The 18,076-nt window shown below is 42.6% G+C and overlaps 1 protein-coding gene across 3 annotated transcripts; it reads left to right on the plus strand.

Moving 5' to 3' along the window:
- The first annotated feature begins 1,951 nt into the window (after window positions 1–1,951).
- qki2 (QKI, KH domain containing, RNA binding 2) lies at window positions 1,952–16,519 on the plus strand. Of its 3 annotated transcripts, XM_040135255.1 has the most exons (9): window positions 1,952–2,600; window positions 5,481–5,629; window positions 6,737–6,853; window positions 9,785–9,928; window positions 11,164–11,251; window positions 11,482–11,766; window positions 12,801–12,824; window positions 13,497–13,571; window positions 15,570–16,519. In XM_040135255.1, the coding sequence occupies exons 1-9, from the start codon at window positions 2,459–2,461 to the stop codon at window positions 15,590–15,592; spliced, it is 1,047 nt and encodes a 348-aa protein (XP_039991189.1). In that variant the 5' UTR covers window positions 1,952–2,458; the 3' UTR covers window positions 15,593–16,519. The 3 variants fall into 3 exon arrangements, with proteins under 3 accessions (XP_039991189.1, XP_039991190.1, XP_039991191.1); XM_040135256.1 differs by lacking the exon at window positions 12,801–12,824; XM_040135257.1 differs by lacking the exons at window positions 12,801–12,824; window positions 13,497–13,571; window positions 15,570–16,519 and adding an exon at window positions 12,825–12,907.
- The last annotated feature ends 1,557 nt before the right edge of the window (window positions 16,520–18,076 follow it).

An 18,076-nucleotide genomic window follows, 5' to 3' on the forward strand; every position in this document is an offset into this window, starting at 1 on the left:
GGACAAATGCACACCTCACACCATCTTATTATTTCAGGATGCTCGACAAAAGTCCTCATGGTGGAGGGTGTGAGCCGAACAGGAGAGTTTCGTGTTGTGTGAGAGGCTGCGGGATTAGCAACACCTCGCCATAAAATACTCCATCACAAGGAAAAGTCTTGCATTTTCAGTGGAAATCTTACTTAAGTAGAGGTACAGAAGTATTATTGGGAAAAATGCACTAAAGGTGTCAAAAGTAAAAGTTGCATTACGCAGAACGGTTCCTTTCAGCGTTACATTATTATATTAGAATCACTGATGCATTGATATGTAAACGGCATTTTAATGTTGCAGTTGGTCGTGGTGGAGCTCATTTTAACGGCTTCATATACCGTTGGGCGGTTTAATTTATTGAAACGATTAGTTGATTAATCAACACAGATTTAATCGTCAATAATTTTGACAATTAATAAGCGAAGAAGTTCCAAACAATCTCTGATTCAAGCTTCTCCAGTATGACCGCTTGCTGCTTTGCTCGGTTTAAATATCATTTGAAACTGAATATCTTTGGGTTATGAACATTTTTTTTTTCATGATATTCTGACATTGAACTCAATCGACAGATTAACCAATGATGAGATTAATCTATGAGATTGTGAGGTGCTTGTACTTCACCTGAGTATTTCCATTTTGTGCTGCTTTATCGCCAACGCTACGTTTCAGGAAAAATATGGTACTTTTTGCTCCACTATAACTATCGGACATTTGTAGTTACGCATTAATTTAACAGATTAAGATTTACCGTTAAAAAAAAAAGCATTTTGCAAACTTGTAAAATACAGTGGATTGTTAAAGATTTGTTGTTTGGCTTGTTACCTCTTTACAAAAAATCATTGCCTTGTTGTCAGATTGTCTTTGAGTTGCCATCAGTTGCACCGAAGAGGGATTTCCCCTCTAAACTGCTCAGATGGCTTCAGTGTTTCAGTGTTGAAAAATGTTAAAAGTAAAACAGGCCCCTGGGCCCGGCGAGGTAAAAGTCCCTCAACCCCTCCTATATGAGGCAACCAGAAGGAAAGAGACTAAATAACATCTGCAGTTGTTCTGGTCTCTTTACTGTTGCGCCTCCTTGCAGTTGTTTAGCGTTACTTGGTGGGTGTTTTGTGTCTCTTTGTGGTCCCTTTATGTTTCCCCTGTAGCCACTTTGGCGTCTCTTTGTGGTTGTTTTGTGTCTCTTTGTGGTCATTTCATGTGTCTTTGTAGCCAATTTGCATCTTCTCTTTGTGGTTGTTTTGCCTCTCTTTGGGCTCTTTGGGATTTTTTTTTTTTTACATCAAGTTGTGATCATGTTGTGTCTTTTAACTGCACTCCATGACTTTCCAACAAGAATTATTAACAGCCACTTCATACAGAGGCCAGCACCCCCCCGACCTCTCAGGGCCCTGAGCCTGAGCCTCTGTATGAAGTGACTGTTAATAATTCTTGTTTGAAAGTCACAGGGCGCAGCGGCCGGTAGGTCCGATCAGTAATCCCTCCACGAGTAGTATCCCGACATGTGCAGGGCTGTGAAGTATAAAGTAGCTGAAAATGGAAACACGCCATTAAAGTACAAGTACGTCAAAATTGCAGGATACGGGAGTGCAGCACTTGATGGCACCTGCGCGCGCGCGCACACACACACACACACACACACACAAATACACACACACACACACACACACAAACACACTTCACAGGACAAGTGATGGACAGTGACTGTTGCAGAACAGGTGCTCATACCTATGCAGAGCTGTTGTATTGTTGTACTGTGGGAGTAGGTCGTGTGCGTGCTCGTCTGTGCGCGTGAGAGAGAGAGCGCGAGAGAGACCAGGCGGGGGAAACGAGGGGCTGCCGAGGGGACGAGCACGAGCCTCCTCCCCTCCGACAGCGGCTACGCGCGGCGCGCTCCCGACAGCCCACTCTTGCCGCTGCTGTACTGTAATCATATGATTGGGAGTCGAGCCCCGCTGCAGAATACCGACACACAGGGCCGACACAGGCGGAGGAACCGCGGCGGAGGAGACCGTCTGATGGTAGACTTGTAGCCCGCTGAAGGAGTGCGTGGAGTCGGTTAAAGTGTCACCCGAAGTGTCAAAGAGAGCCACCCCCCCCCACACCATTAAGGAACTTTTTTTCAAACTCTGGACAGAGCCGGGCAGAGGGGCACACCGTTTGGAAGAAGAGAGGGCTCACGTACGAGACGTTAACCGCAGGACAGTCGATTTAAACCGGAGCTGAGATTTGAGTTTTATCCGCCAGCTAGAGAGGCGGTCAGCGGGTCGCGGCCGGTGGAATCCACTGGGGTCCTCGCATCGCTCGTCGGGGGTGTTTCTTCTTCTTCTTCTTCTTCCCCTTCTTCTTCTTCTTCTTCTTCTTTTTATTTTTTATTCCCCCGTAAGTTTCTCGACCCAGCTAGGTCACTTTTACTGTTGAAGCAAAAGCCATGGTCGGGGAGACAGAGGTGAAGGAGAGACCCAAGTCCAACCCGGACTATCTAATGCAGCTGATGAACGACAGGAAGGTGATGAGCTCCCTGCCCAACTTCAGCGGCATCTTCACGCATCTGGAGCGGCTGCTGGATGAAGGTAACTCGCCCCCCCCCCCCCACCCCCTCACCCCCCCTTTGGCTAGAGACATAAACCACTTGTCACACTACGGAGGAAATGAGTCCAACTCTCCTTGGCTGGACACACCGAGCTTCGGTGTTGGTTAAAATAACAGTTCTTGACTCAGGATATTGAATTGTCCTTAACTGCAGGAATTCCTTACTGGTTCCAGGGAAACGTGACAGAAATGTTATCCCACCCAGCACCTGACAGATGCTAATGATAAATTATTAAACAGTTACATTGGTGTTTTAGGGGGCACTTTTTTCACTTTGACTCAAATTCACAATAAACAAATCAAAAAAAGTTAGAAAACTATATGTGAATAGGATTTGGCCGTTGCTTTAAGTCCCAGTTTTAATTTGTTGAGAGCAGCAGATGAGCACAGTCTCACACACACACACACACACACACACACACACACACACACACACACACACACACACACACAGTCAGTTGGTGATGGGAACAAACAGACAGTTGTTAGTCTTTCCCAGTGACCTAATGCGCAGGCTTATGTGAATGCTGCAGCCCATCCCTGAGCAGGAACGAGAGCATGTCACAGTGTAAAATATTTGATTCGAGGCTACTTCCAGCCTCCAAAGACATGCCGTCTGCACAGCTGATCAATGCGCCCCACTTGTTGATATCTAACATTTCCGCAGGCAGCTTTGAAATAAAACTAATTGACGTAAACGGGCATCACAGCACTGCAGAGTGGCGTCGTTTCTCATTTTTTATAAACGCCACCTGTGTCCCCTTTTTGAATGAGCTTTTCTAACATCGCTACAAGCTCCCAAGGCCTGTGGTTGCTGCTGTTGTTGCACACGAGGATCACCGGGGTCCTGAGTTTGATCTCTGTGACAAGTCTCATGACGCAGCAAGGTTGTCCCGATACCAGATGACCTCTACATCCTGACAATTAGGTTATCTTAACATCTCTGGTTGTGTTCACTTTGAAGACTGACAGCCGCGCATATTCATCCCATACACATGATAATGTGAGTCACACCCACAGCCAAACTGAAAGGCATTGTACCATGCCCATTTTCAGCCTGGCTGTATCTTCCGCCTGAGTTATGTGGACAAGGCACTCAGGCATAAGGGCCCTGTACCAAAAAAAGTTTGCGCAGGGTAATAAGAAAGCCTGCCAGTCACACATATTTTCGGGGTGCCAGTTTGTTTTGCCTAAATATAAACCTATGACAGGTTGAAGTGGGAGGATAAGGCCTGCCACAGATCCCCCCTTTATTTTCTCGCTCCTTCGAGTTTCTTGTTCTTCTTTCACTTCCCATTTTCCTCCAGCAAGTTGCTGTCTGTTTTAAATCAGAAGCGTGACTGAAGCCCTGCTTGTCTGTGCAGATTTTTTTTTTTTGGTGTTTGTGTGTGTGTGTGTTTTTTTTAATAGTCACCTTTGGTCTGTAACAGGTCAGAATAGGTTATTAGAGGATCATCGTTGTCACTGTTGCTGTGGCTGTAATTATAGCGTGCTGTAGTTATTACGGTCAGACTTATCACTCTCAGAGCAGGGAGACATGGCTGTCAGCCTGCTTAGGTCAGATGATATTTGTGCCTCAAGGCAGTTATTCCTCCCTGTGTCTATGTGTGTGTGTGTGTGTGTGTGTGTGTGTGTGTGTGTGTGTGTGTGTGTGTGTGTGTGTGTGTGTGTGTGTGTGTGTGTGAGTTCAAATCAGGGTCTGTGTGTATGTGTTGCGTATGTGTTTGAGTGGTGCAGTAGTCAGTTATTATCGTGCGAGCATGTCATTACAGAGGCATCAGAGGCTTGCATCAGTCATTGAGACAACCCTAAACAAACAGACAGGCAGACGTAGTCTCATTTATGATGGTGCTTCTCTACCAAATCTAAGCCAAAAATTTGACCTTTTAAGAAATTGCTCTCAACGCCTAAATCGGTTGATTATGTTTTGTTTTTTTTCATCAAAATGAGAAGCAATTACAGATCAATGATTCCTGGTATATTTCCATTCTTTCTACAGCTGCAACGATTAGTCGATTAATCGATTAGTCGATCAAGAACATTAATAGGCAACTATTTTGATAATCGATTAGTCGTGTAGGTCATGATTTTCAGCAAAAATGCCAAACCTTTCTCTGGTTGCAGATTCTCCAATGTGAGAATTTTATGCTTTTCTCTGATTTATTTCATTATAAACTGAATATCTTTCATCGTTAGACTGTTAGTCGGACAAAACAAGATATGTCAAGATGTCAACAAGGACTCTCAGAAGATGTTATGGGCATTTTTCACCATTTTTTGGCATTTTATAGACTAATCAATGAATCGAGAAAATGGTCTACGGATTTATCAATAATGAAATCAATGGTTATTTGCAGCCCTAATTGTTTCCTAAGAACTCCAGTGCTGTTTCTATGTGGTTGTTGAAAAACTGCACCAGAACTTAATAAACACCGGTGAGTAGAGTAGGTCACTGTGACCCTGACTAACATTTATGTCTTTCCCTGTCATTATTTACAGAGTAAAAGGGGGAACGGTGTGTGTATTTGTGTGTGTGTCCGTGTTAAACATGGTTGGAGAAAGAAATACAGAGAGAGAAATTGTCAGTAATAGTAATTAAGGTCTGACTGCAAAGCATTCAATGGTTAGATTCTACATTGTGGTGCAGAATGCCTGTGACTGTCTCCCTGCCTACCTGTCTGTCTGTCTGTCTGATGGTCTGTCTGTCTACTGTCGCACTCCTGTAACTCCGGTGACGCTGAGTCATCACCCTAAAAAATGGACGGTCTAAAGAAACGTGAAACCTGCCGTCCTCCGTGGACATTTTCATGGACGTCCTCAGTTCAATTTACTCAACTTTCTGTCTCCCCCTGTCTCCCAAGAAATTGGCAGGGTACGCAAGGACATGTACAACGACACACTGAACGGCGGCATGTTCAACGGGCGGGACATGGAGGAACTTCCTGAGGCTATCGGGCCCGTGGCGCAGCTGCAGGAAAAGCTCTACGTGCCTGTCAAAGAGTACCCTGATGTGAGTGGACAAATCCGTGACCTTTGACTTTTTAGAAGAGTCTCTGTTTACTTTTCGCTGTTGTCACTTTATCTGCTCTGAGCTACAGAAAGGCTGCCAGAAAAGTCAGTGTTCTTTTTAATCACAGTGACCTTTTGCTTTGCAGTTTTATCTAAAAGCTGATTTCACTCCAAGAACATCTGTGCTCACACCCAATGATGTAATCTAGACTTAAAGCGGATCAATGGTGATTCTTGGCCAGTGTTTCCAATCAGATAAAAATGGATCATTTACAGTTATATTTAAGATTCAGATTAATAGCAGTTTTGTTTATTTAAAAAGGAAATATTTTCATTTAAACTCCCTCAATGTGACACAATTTTCAGCCCCAGGTTTACACTATAAATATTTATAAGAGGTTAAAAAGGTGGATTAAGTTTTTTCCCCCCAACATAAAGTCAAGTGCGCTGCATTGAAGAGGCTTCACAATCTAGTACATCCGTGCTCACGCCTAGTACAGTTAAGCACTTCAATATGAGATGCGTTTATCCAAGTTGAATGGCTCACATGATATCTCCATGCATCAGCTCGCCAATCACCGAATACAATGACAGGCTGTCCTCACTCACATGACAGGAGACTAACAGGACAGACACACGCACGCGCGCACACACACACACACACACACACAGGGGTGCACTGGAAAACGGGTGAGATCAAGGTTAAATTTAGAGAGCAGTTCCTCTATCAGGATTTGTGCATTTCGCCGATGAGTCTAGGGTCAACCTAGAATATGTTGTAACTTCTTACAGAAGTGAACATTACGTTAAACTCTGGGAGACTTTAGTGGAGGAATAAAGGGGGAAGGGGCTGGACAAATGTTATGACAGGAGTGGATGACAGAGAGACACTTGCAAAGAAACACACACACACACACAGAGGGGCAGCTGTCTAGTTAATCACTCAACCTTAGTGACAGATAAGGTTAAGAGAGCGGCGCTGTCCTGTCATGCCACCAGCACAAGCCAGCACCCATATAATGAGCTATTTCTGTCTCTCTTAGTAACACAGACACATCACAAACAGGCTTGTCTATTTTTAATCTGTGTGTTTTGCTCTTTCACGTAGTTCAACTTTGTGGGGAGGATCCTGGGCCCACGTGGACTGACGGCCAAACAATTGGAGGCAGAAACTGGCTGCAAGATTATGGTGCGAGGAAAGGGCTCCATGAGAGACAAAAAGAAGGTACAAACACCAAGTAATGCACCCGCAAACACACAAGACCTTCTCATTGTCGGGCTGAGTCAGCTTTCTTTATATGGTTCTCATATAGGCCACAGGACCACGATTTTGTCACCTTCAGACGGAGCCAGGCTAGCTATTTCCCCCTGTTTCCAGTCTTTATGCTAAGCTAAGCTAACCAGCTGCCAGATGTAGCTTCAAATTGACTGTACAGACATGAGAGTGGCATTGATCTTCTCATCTAACTCTCATGCAGAAAGCGAATAAGCGTATTTCACAAAATTTCAAACTTTATTTTTTAAATTTTGCCTAATATCTAGGCTTTTTATTGGTTTTCATTCAACTTGTGGAAACTTCGGTTGACACAGGACATGGTCAGTCCATGAGACTGAACGTTAATGTGCAATTTTTGTTACATTCTTGATGTGCTTTAAATTGATCATATTTTACCACACATTGCCACAGAGCAATAACAAAACTGAAGAAAATAAATTAAGCTTTGACATGAATGCAGTCCAATAGCAGCCTTCTGGCTGGGAAAGATCAGGTTAGGACTTTTAAAATAACTTTGATTTGCTTTGGAAAGCAACAGATGCAGGGTACACTTAAAAGAGTTTTAAAAAACAACCATGTTACAAAAACCAAGTAACAGACAGTTTGAAGTTTATTTGTATTTTGGGAGGTCAGACATTCAACACTTTAGAGGTGGCTGAAAACACAAAAGTGCACCATGCTCTATCTCTCTATCTATCTATCTATCTATCTATCTATCTTTCTACAGTTTCTATCTGCCCTTCTCGAACACTTTTTTGGTCAGTTTTTGGTCAGTTTTTCTCAGCTTTTCTTTCCTGTCCTGGTGTTCAGTCCATCTGTCCTCCCTTCCTCTCCCCTGGTGTCTGCTTTTGGACGGAGTCGGCTCAAGCTTTCCAAACGGCAGGTGGAGCAAGTCCAGAATTCCTCCACCACCTCCCCCGTCCCTCTCTCTCTCTCTCTCTCTCTCTCTCTCTCTCCAGAACATTCCCTACCCCGCACGCCCATCAGAGAGCAAGAGACACACACACACACACACACACACACACACACACAAAAACACACAGACACATACAGAGACAGAAAGGAAGGAAAACAGAGACACAGTGGGAGGCAAGAGGGGGAGAAGAGAGAAAGATGTTGACTTTTAGTGTTCTTCAAAATGATACATCTCACTTGACAAAACATCCACAGAGAATACAATCTCCCAGAACACCACACTGAGATAGTGTGGTGTGCTTTTTTTTTTTTTTTCTGGTAGTTGAGGCATGCTAGCAGGTCTGTGAGGCAGTACTTGAAGGAATAGCTTTGGAAAATACACTCATTTGCTTTCTTGTCAAGACTCAGATGAGGAGATCAATATCGCTCTCATATCTGGCCGTTAAATATGAAGCTACACTTAGCTTAGCATAAAGACTGGAAGCAAGGGGAAACAACTAGCCTGGCCCGGGGAGTCACTGCGGCCGGCCAAGAAATAGTTCCAGCGCACAGAGGTCAGGTTATGCTCGAAAAGAGCTAGTTTGTAAGACGTGCTGTCCGACCACGCTGGAAACTAAAAGTGTTTCTAGTTGAGCGGCCACGCTCGAAGGTGGAGTGAAAAGCCGACCGCCGTAGAGAGGTCGGAGACGTGACCGTCTCTCCTGGAAGTGATTCATACTGCTGCACTTGCTTCTTCCCATGAAAAGTGACAGAAACAGCAGTGTAACAAGTGAAAAAAGAGATCTAGAGAGAGAAGTTCAAACCCAGCTTACTTTCTCACCTCCACAAGCTATTCAACCATCAGACAAGTAGTTCTGAAGAAGCATACTGGCAGCTTAACCCACCCATAAAACCACTATTTTTCTTTTCCATCCTTTGTTTTTTTTGTATGAATCAAACAAACAAGATGTAATGTGTTAATTTGTGAACTTTTGCAGATGCTATTAGGTGGATTGTGTAACCGCTGGGCAGAGCAAGGCTAGCTATTTCCAGTCTCCATGCTAAGCTAAGCTAACCATCTCCTGGCTGTAGCTTCATATTGAATGAAGAAAATAAAAGAAAAGAAAATAAAAAGGCGAATTTCTCAAAATTGTAAAACTATTCTTTTAGCACAGCGGTGCTTTGAGCTATATGCTAGCGTGAGTAATGACATTGCTAACATGCTGGTGTTTAGCAGGTAATGTTTACCACGTTCACCATCTTAATTTAACAAAGTTAGCATGCTAACATTTGCTAATAAGCACTAAGGATTAATAAGTATTAAGGTAGAGCACGACCGATTTTATATTTTTGTGAATGGTAGAGAGGAGCAGCTAATCCAGCTTCTGTTTGGTATTTTTTAATAACTATTTTGAAAACAAAATGATCCAAAACAGACAATTGCAAGTGCAAACATGTGGACCTGTTTTGTTATATGAACAACCGGGAAAGAAACCAACAAGTACAACCAGTAACAGTGTCAGTATCTGCTTTTTGAACTTGATATTGACTTACTATACAATTATTCAGTCATTTAAGCTGTCTTTGTTATTGAATCAGCAACTGAATATCAATTGATTGACGAATCCTTTCAGCATTAGTTTTGATAAAGAGAGAGAGAAAGAAAGAAACAGATAAGAAAAAGAGCAGTGGCAAAGAACTGAGTGATTTGGGGAGATGTTACAGAAAGAATCTGAGTGCAGGACCTTCAATAAAATAAAACACCTAATTGCTTACACAAGTTTATTCATTGGTTTTTTCATGAGTTTGATGACACTTCAGAAGCTGCAGTACACGTCCTTGAGTGTGTTTGTGTGTGGTTTGAGGCCGATCCAAGCACTGAGCCAAACAAAAAAGAAAAGTGAAATCCTGTTTCATCTCTTCAGTAATGGACCGGGCTTGTGTGGTGCATTCAGACCGAGCTTTTAAAATGTTTGTGTGTTTCAGGAGGAGATGAACCGAGGGAAGCCCAACTGGGAGCACCTGAGCGAGGACCTGCACGTCCTGATCACAGTGGAGGACACACACAACAGGGCCAAGATCAAACTCCAGCGGGCCATCAACGAGGTCAAGAAACTTCTCGTGCCCGCTGTGAGTATATGTCCGAAAACCCTCCGGCGTCAGATATTACATGCAGGACTGATGGAAAAACTGTGTGTGACTGGAAGAGGGTTCACTGTGTTGGTATGCATGGAAGGGGGAAGGGGATTGTCAGTCCAAAAAGTGTGTGTGTTTGTGTCTTTTTTGTGTTTTTGTGTGTGTGCCTCTGTGTGTATGAGAGAGTATGTGTAAGGAGTTAGGGTAATTAGGGTACACACATAAAGGGGTTTCCATGGTAACCCCGGGTTGTTTGAAAGGCTGAGGGAATGAATGGAGAGTCTGTTCACTCGTTCTCCCCACTCCATCACTCCTTTCACTTGTTCACAACTCACTTCATTCCCAACTACTGGCTACAGTATTCCTTTTTCTACATGGGTTTTTTTTTTTTTTTTTTTTTTTTTGGGTTGTCCGCACAAGAGGACATTTTGATTGCAGTCCTCAGCATTTCTCACATTCTCCAGCCGCTCCGACCCCCCCCCCCACAGACATACATACGTACGTAAATACGTACATAATGACGAATAAAAAGTTCAGCGAAAAGCAGACTCACACTCTCTAAATTATCCCCTGTTTGACTCACAAGCACAGAACCATCTATTTCGAAATCACAAGGCTCTTTCCTTTTTTTTTTTTTTCCTCTGCATTATTTTCAACAGTATAAACAGACTGAAAAGACCAACAGGGGGATTTCTATTGCAGCAATCAGCTGTCACTTCCCGCTCCAACCACAGAACGGTATTGGATGTAAGAAGTGTCTGTAGGCAATCAGGAGCTCAAACACCTGTTAATCTATGTTTATGCATGTGTCTGTGTGTGTGTGTGTGTGTGTGTGTGTGTGTGTGTGTGTGTGAGTGGCAGCTAAAGTTAATGATATGTGTTGGTTTAACCCAGTTGACTTTGCTCTCCAACTGTAAATCATTCAAGCTTGTCACCAAGCTGTACATGGAGCTAAGAAGCTAGCATGTTTGACACTGAATATGTCCTGTGTGGCGGAGTGGCTGTGTTCAAGGGCTGGTCAACATAAAAAAAGATGTAAAAAGAAGTGCAAACAAGAAATACCCAGACTCCTTTTCCTTTTCCAAATATTTAAATTGAATCATAATTAGTTCCAGTATACTGTAAAATTTGCTGACTTTTCAACAAGAGTCGCACAAAAGTTAATTCATTCGCTTGTCAAATGGCTGAATGACAGTCCTGTGCTGCTGTGCTTGCACGTGTCGATGTAGGCTGAGGGGGAGGACAACCTGAAGAAAATGCAGTTGATGGAGCTGGCCATTCTCAATGGGACCTACAGAGACGCCAATGTCAAGACACGTAAGGATGACATCATAGTTAACATGTGGAGGAGGGATGGTGGGTGACAAAGGAGGGGTCTTGTTACAGGAGTCCACTGTATATATGAACAATGCCTCTGTTTCTCCCGTTAAATAGAGTGTTTGTCCTCTTCTCTTCTTCCCTGTCTATTGTATGTATGTTCGCTTTGTGTGTGCTCGCGTGTGGGTGTGCGCATACTTGCAATATCGTATGTTTGTTGTGCCGCACAGCCACCGCCGCCTTCCCGCTAGCGACCCCTCAGGCACCTCGGATCATCACAGGCCCGACGCCCGTCCTGCCTCCCACCCTGCGCAACCCCGCCCCCGTCACCACGCCGACCATCATGCCTCTGATTCGTCAGATCCAGAGCTCCACCCTCGTGCCGGGAGGCAATCCGCACCCGGCGCTGGTGCAGCAAGGGCCCGAGTCTGGAATCATCTACACACCCTACGAGTATCCCTACACACTCACACCCTCCATATTGGAATACCCGATTGACTCAACTGGAGTATTAGGTATGTTCATTTAAAAGTTCATCACTTTCATAAATAGTCAATGGATGTATTGTGAGAACTGGATACTGGGCTCCAATGAAAGTTGCTCACCAAGGACAAAAAACTCCTCCACCGGTGCCGCGCCCGCTTGTCCCATAGACTTTACATTGTGGAGACACCACTCACAAAAAATAGCTTTTCTAGGCTCTGGGGACGCTTTGCAAATATTGAATCTTCGCGGTTTGAATTTCCAGAAATATACAGAGTTATAATTGGCGTCCTGTCAGCAACTTTACAGACATGTTTTATTACGGCGGTCTACGGGGAAAATGCTTTTTGTGCCTCAGTTAAGTTCTGCATGTGCCTAAAAGCTGACACCAAAACCCAGCTTGTACCCACATCTGCAAGACCAAGCCCGGTTTGCCATATTTCAGACCCAATCCCAATATTTTTGCCTTATTTTTTTTCATTTACCGTGAGCCATTGCATTGACCTCGCTCTGTCTCTCTCCGTCTTCCCACCGGGCATTACATACATACTTGCAACATGACATGTTGTAGACTCAGTCAGAGAGAGAAGGAGGGAAATTTCTTGATAGAATACATTTGTCAGACCAAAAACTTCCAAACTCATCTTTTTTTCCCATAGATTAGCCTCAACTGAATCTCACTGTCTTTCTGTTATCACCACACGACCCGAGTATGGCTCCTGAGTTTTGTGATAGTAATCATATATGGGATGGGGTCATCTGCAATTTTCTTGTCCGACTACTGTTTCTGATGTCATGAGTGAACTTTGATGTTTAAAATCACATTTTAAAAATAACCCAAATCCAGTTTTGAGCTAGAAGCGTTACCAAACAAAGACCGCCCGAACCCGACCCAAAACCAGAGCGTCTAGACCGGGACCGATAGCAAAGCTCGAGGCCACAGGGGAGTGTTTATTGTTGCAGTACCACGGTTTGCCACTGGAACAAATTGGTTGCAGTATCCAGCTCTTGTAATACATCCACGCCACATATATGTGCATGCTGAAGCTCATTGCTGGGCTAACAGTCTCTTCTCCCTGTGTTTTTGCAGGTATGGCTTTCCCAACCAAAGGCTAAGCGATAGCAACCCTTCCTAGCACACACATGGACTGGCTTGCAGAGACCACCCCCCCACCCCTCCCTCCCTCCCTCCCCTCCCTCCCCCTCCCCCACATACTTGTCCCACAGAGCAAACACTCTGAAGTTTGCTCACACTTTAGGATGACAGATTCCTCGACAGTCATTCTGTAGTCAAGTGTCCATTCCTGTTAATTTCCTCTTTGTATTAGCAGACTAGTGTTGTGGTGTGACAGCTACTTAACTTTTTTTAATAGTTCAGCTTCCGCTTGTAATTTTAACACTTTTTAGTGAACCCGTAGATGTTTTAGTGCTGCTGTTTGTGATTTAATATACGTTAAAGCTTATTTTGATCACAGAGCTATAGAGTGATTTTACTTACAGCTGATGTTGAATCTACTAGTGAAGCTTAGTCAGAGATTAGTGGTTTGGATTAATATTTGCTTTAGAAAACAAAAGACCACCAAACAACAAAAAAATTTGGTCTCTTAGAAGCGAGATGTTTTTGCTTATTTTCACCCTCAGCCTTGAACACTTTGTAAATTCCTGGTTTCACTGATGTTGGTGCCATGGGTGGACTGTTTGATGTCTTTCTGATGAGTAACCTTCTGTGTTCTGTTTTGGCGATGTCAATGGCTGTAAGCAGGTGCCATGACCACTAAGGTACGACGCCACGACAAGAGAATCCATCCTTACCAAAGGGTAGTGACCACAGACAGAGGTTAGTTAGCTCACCAGCCACTTTATGTGTATGTGTATGTGTGTGTGTTAGTGTGCGTGCATGCAGACCAATGGACCAATTTCAGTTTACGTGTGTCTGTAATACGGCATGCCTAAAAAAAGAAATAACTGTATCAGGCGAAAAGGTCACACGCTGAAGCAGCTTCAGTGTAAAATGTGAAACAGTATTTGTTGCAGTGAAAGTGAAATAAGTGAGCAGATAGGGAGGAACCATGTTAGGGGTGACAGCTGCAGCGGTTATCTTTGCTCGCCTGTTAGATAAACTGGACGGCTTGCAGGCCAGGACTCTTTCAATTAGAATGGATCGCTCCATTCATGTGACTCGGTCCTTGTGACTCCGGATTTGGAGTCCTCTCTCAGAAACTTTTTTTTTTGTTGTTGTTGTTTATCTCTTCATTACTACTTTTGACCCTACAAATACTGTGGGAAGTTTTATTTATACCCAACTCCATTCCAGTAGATTTCCACAAATGTTTTTTTTTTTTTTTTATCATTATTATTATTAATTAAATCCTGTGTTGTGCCCAATGACTATATGACACTTAAAGTAACAGTGATTGTCTTTTTCTGAAGGTCATTCAATTCAACATGATCTTTGGTTTTTACTACTAAAACACAGCGTGTGATAACTACTGAAGTCTGTGTTACAAGCTCTTTTGTATGAAATACTGTTGTTTGTGGTCTTATCAGTTGCCCACTGGACTTTATCATTGGGGCTGTTTACATCTTTCATATATTTCCTAGCCAGAGTGGTGCTGTTACCATGTATTTAGCTGCAAAATAAATTTGTATATAGGGATTTTAAGGATTTAAGTGCTTATATGAAGCTTATGGAACAAGATCGCTTGGAAATACTTGTAGTTTTTTTTGTTTGTTTGTTTTTTTGTTTTTAGTTTTTTTTTTTTTGTTTTAGTTTGTAAATTTTTATTTTTGTTTTTATGGTATGCTTTTTATAGATGAAGTGTCTCCATGTAAACTTCAAACTTTATTCAAAGTGTGTAGCTACTACTGTTTTAGTCACCACGAAGGTGGCAATGAAGGCAGTGTTATACTCTGTGTATTTAAGATGAGGTGACCTTCTCGATTCACAGGCCTCGTGACTGTTTTATGCAATAGAAATGGACTAGCTAGCTACAATATATGTGTGTGTGTGAGCGGTGGTGCTCTTGTTGTACACGATGGACAAAAAACACTAAAAGGCAATAAAGATGACTATTGAAAAAAATCTCTAAAGAAAACCAAAGCCTCTAAATTCTTGTAGTTAGTCTGTCTATTGTTAAATTGTTTCTTAAGTCCCTCTAAAATCACCATCTCTTAACCTCTCATCGCTGTCTCCTATGGTGCCTCTTTGCTTACTGTAGTCATTAGGTGCTCTTCTAATACTCCATAGCAAAATCGATCAAACCATAATCTATAATCAGTTAATCACAACTTTTAATCACCAAGATTTTATGCCTGCTGCTAAACAATACCTCTACTTCGGTCAGTAAGCGAAAGTATTTCTGAGGCCCAGACACTTTTCTTTGGACATAAAGGTCACTCTCTCACCCACATGAAACCATGCTGTCTCCCTCTCTGTCCATGGTTTCACTGTCTGTCTGTGCTAGACGTAGCCCAGCTAGCATGAGTAGTATCACTTTAGCAGCAGTCACACCACAGGAGGGGTATCTCCTAAAACTTAACGCCGCAAACTCCCTCATGAGCACCTGTGAGCATCGCTAACCAGCCATTCCTTATGTCAATACCTGGTGGTTGATGTAAGTCCTTGTGAATGGTTATGGAGGGCTCATGAAGGTGTTGTGCAACTCGTATGTAATACCCCTCATGCTGTGTGACTGCAGTAGATCTGCCTTGTTGTCATCCTGACGCCACTAGCTGACACTAATCTCTCTTCTATCTTTTTTCTTTTTATGTCCCCTTTTATGTGCCCTTTTTGTTTCCTTTCCATGTCTGTCCGTCTCTGTCCGTCTAACTCTAGCTGCCACGGCAACTAACCCATGACCCCTTGACCTTCTGACATTTCCGCCCACTGATGACCCACCCATCTCTGCCTGCTGGCGTGCTCATTGGCCCACGGCCCCGCCACTCCCCCAGCTCAGCCAACCTGAGACCGGCACATTGGGAACACAACCGGCTGCCTCTGTCTAATCAACAAACCGGATGACAGCGATCACGGGAATAAACCTCAGGACCCCACCCGCCACCAAGTCCTAACCTAGACTTCACCAAACGTGCCTTCCTTACAAAACTCCAAAGCCAGTCTATGAATTTTTTTAATAACCGACCGAGAGTTGAAATCCCAATCTGTTACAGATATTGCCGTGCAGAACCAGTAGACTTTACTGAGGACGGGCCCCAAACTGGTGAAGGACTCCTAAACTAATCCGTAGCTGTGCCAAACTGTCTCTCTGAGCTGCCCCGCCCTCAGTCCACGCAATGCAATAATAATGACTCTGTTAATAACATGGTAACTATACTGATAATGATGATAATTGTACTTATTGAGCACAGAAACCCTCCATAAACACTAGACTGAGAGAGATGCGGTGATATTTTGAAGTATTTTCCTCAGCGGGCACCTCTCACTTCACGTGGGAAACTTCCCAGACACTTTTTAAAGGGACGCCTTCTACTTTTGGCCCAGCATACAATCATCTCATCATAACAAATTATAATTGTTATTAAAATGTTCATATATTAACACGCTTTCCCTCGAAATGTAACACCAACGTGCGGTTCCAATGATACGTTTAAAAATGTAACATGCTTTTTGTATTTCTTTTTTAAGAGTTCACTATTTTGTGCTATATTTACCATATTTGAATGAGGAATACTAAAAAAACAAAACAAAAAAGACACTAAGCAAAATTCCGACGCAGGACCTCTTCACAGTAAAGCGGCAGGTGCTCAGTGAGGAAAAATAACAAACTGGAATCCAAAATGCCAAAGTATCTCTTAGTGTTTCCGAATAGGTAAAGCATCCCGATACCGAGTCGGTATATACAGTATATATGTCAAGCCTGTACGGTGCAGAAACAGACACATAGAGAGGGAAGGTTGCACTTCTTCTGTCTAAATCTCGAGGACTTACACAGCGATGCCTTTTTCACACTACAGTATTGTATGAGCTACAACAACAGTGCCTTTATTTATTGAGAGCAATGAAACAATGTTACACCTAAATCTTTAATCACAACACCGGGGCTTTGTGCCCAGCGTGAAATTATGTCATTTGGGTTTATGCAGATTAATTAGGACTGCAGCAAATGTGTCGCAGCCTAATTGCCATCATCTACTTTTATATGTCTTCACATCCGTAACTCTTCTCAATTCAGATTTTATTGCCAAAAAAACAGTGGCTCATTTGAATTGGAAGTGCAAGGCAGTATTTACGCTCCAGCTGCAGTGTCTGAAATTTTTATGTGAGGTTTCTGATGCCTCAAAGGAACAGTGTTATAGTTTATGTTTTTGTGTTTGTTTTGTTTGGCTGATTACTTTATTGGAGATGAAGTCGTCCATACATACAGTATATTTTTGCATGTGTATCCGCTTTTTCAGAGGGTGCGGTACATTTTTACATACGCAAACCAACTGATGCCTTGACATTAAAAAAAAAAAAAAATCATGGTGTCGTAACATCTGTAACAAGTTTATAATGTATTTTTATATTTTATTTTGTACATGAAAATAACATTAAATGACCTTTTCAGATAAGAACATTATGCCTTACTACGGAGAATAATTTGATGAATATAAGTATCCTTCACATGTCATTAGCAGTCATAATCAATGTCCTGAGAAACTGGAGTCTGATGTTCTCTATATTAACTTGAGCCTTTGAGATCAGCATTGCTTGCCTTCTGTGCCTTTTGTATACTATAAGTGTGACAATTAACAGTGTAGTACAATTAATCTACTCTTTCAGTGCCAAGTCTAGGTTACTAACAGTTACCACTTCTGTGATTATTAACCACTTTAATGGTATCTGTCTCTGCTTTGGATTCCTTTTAAAATTACACGTGTGTCTAAAAAGAGAGAAAAAAAAAAGAAAGAAAGATATGTGTTAAACAATGAACTTTTAACTTTTAAAGTATTCTGAGCAGGAATAACTCTTTGTAAACTATTAAACTCATAGTTGTAAAACTAACAAACTTTGTTGCTTTTTCTCTGTAGCACTTAATTATGCAAATCAGCTTCCTTTCTGCATACTAATCACCAAACACTCCTTAGACATAAAGAGCCAAAACAAAAAAAACAGCAGATACTTTAGACAAAATGCAGGGGAAAGGCCACAACATGCCCCCCCCCCAACTTCTTTTCTGTGTTCTATCTCTCGCTCTCTATCTTCCTCTGCTTTTTAAGTGGACATTGCAGACATTGATGTGTGTAATAGGAGAGAGCAAAACACACCCAACTCACCATGGTTCCTCAGAGGCATGCACATGTATAACAAGAAAAAAAAAAAAAAAAAGGGGGGAGCTTCAG

Source organism: Xiphias gladius, chromosome 9 (assembly GCF_016859285.1).
Source record: "Xiphias gladius isolate SHS-SW01 ecotype Sanya breed wild chromosome 9, ASM1685928v1, whole genome shotgun sequence".
NCBI classification, from domain to species: domain Eukaryota; kingdom Metazoa; phylum Chordata; class Actinopteri; order Istiophoriformes; family Xiphiidae; genus Xiphias; species Xiphias gladius.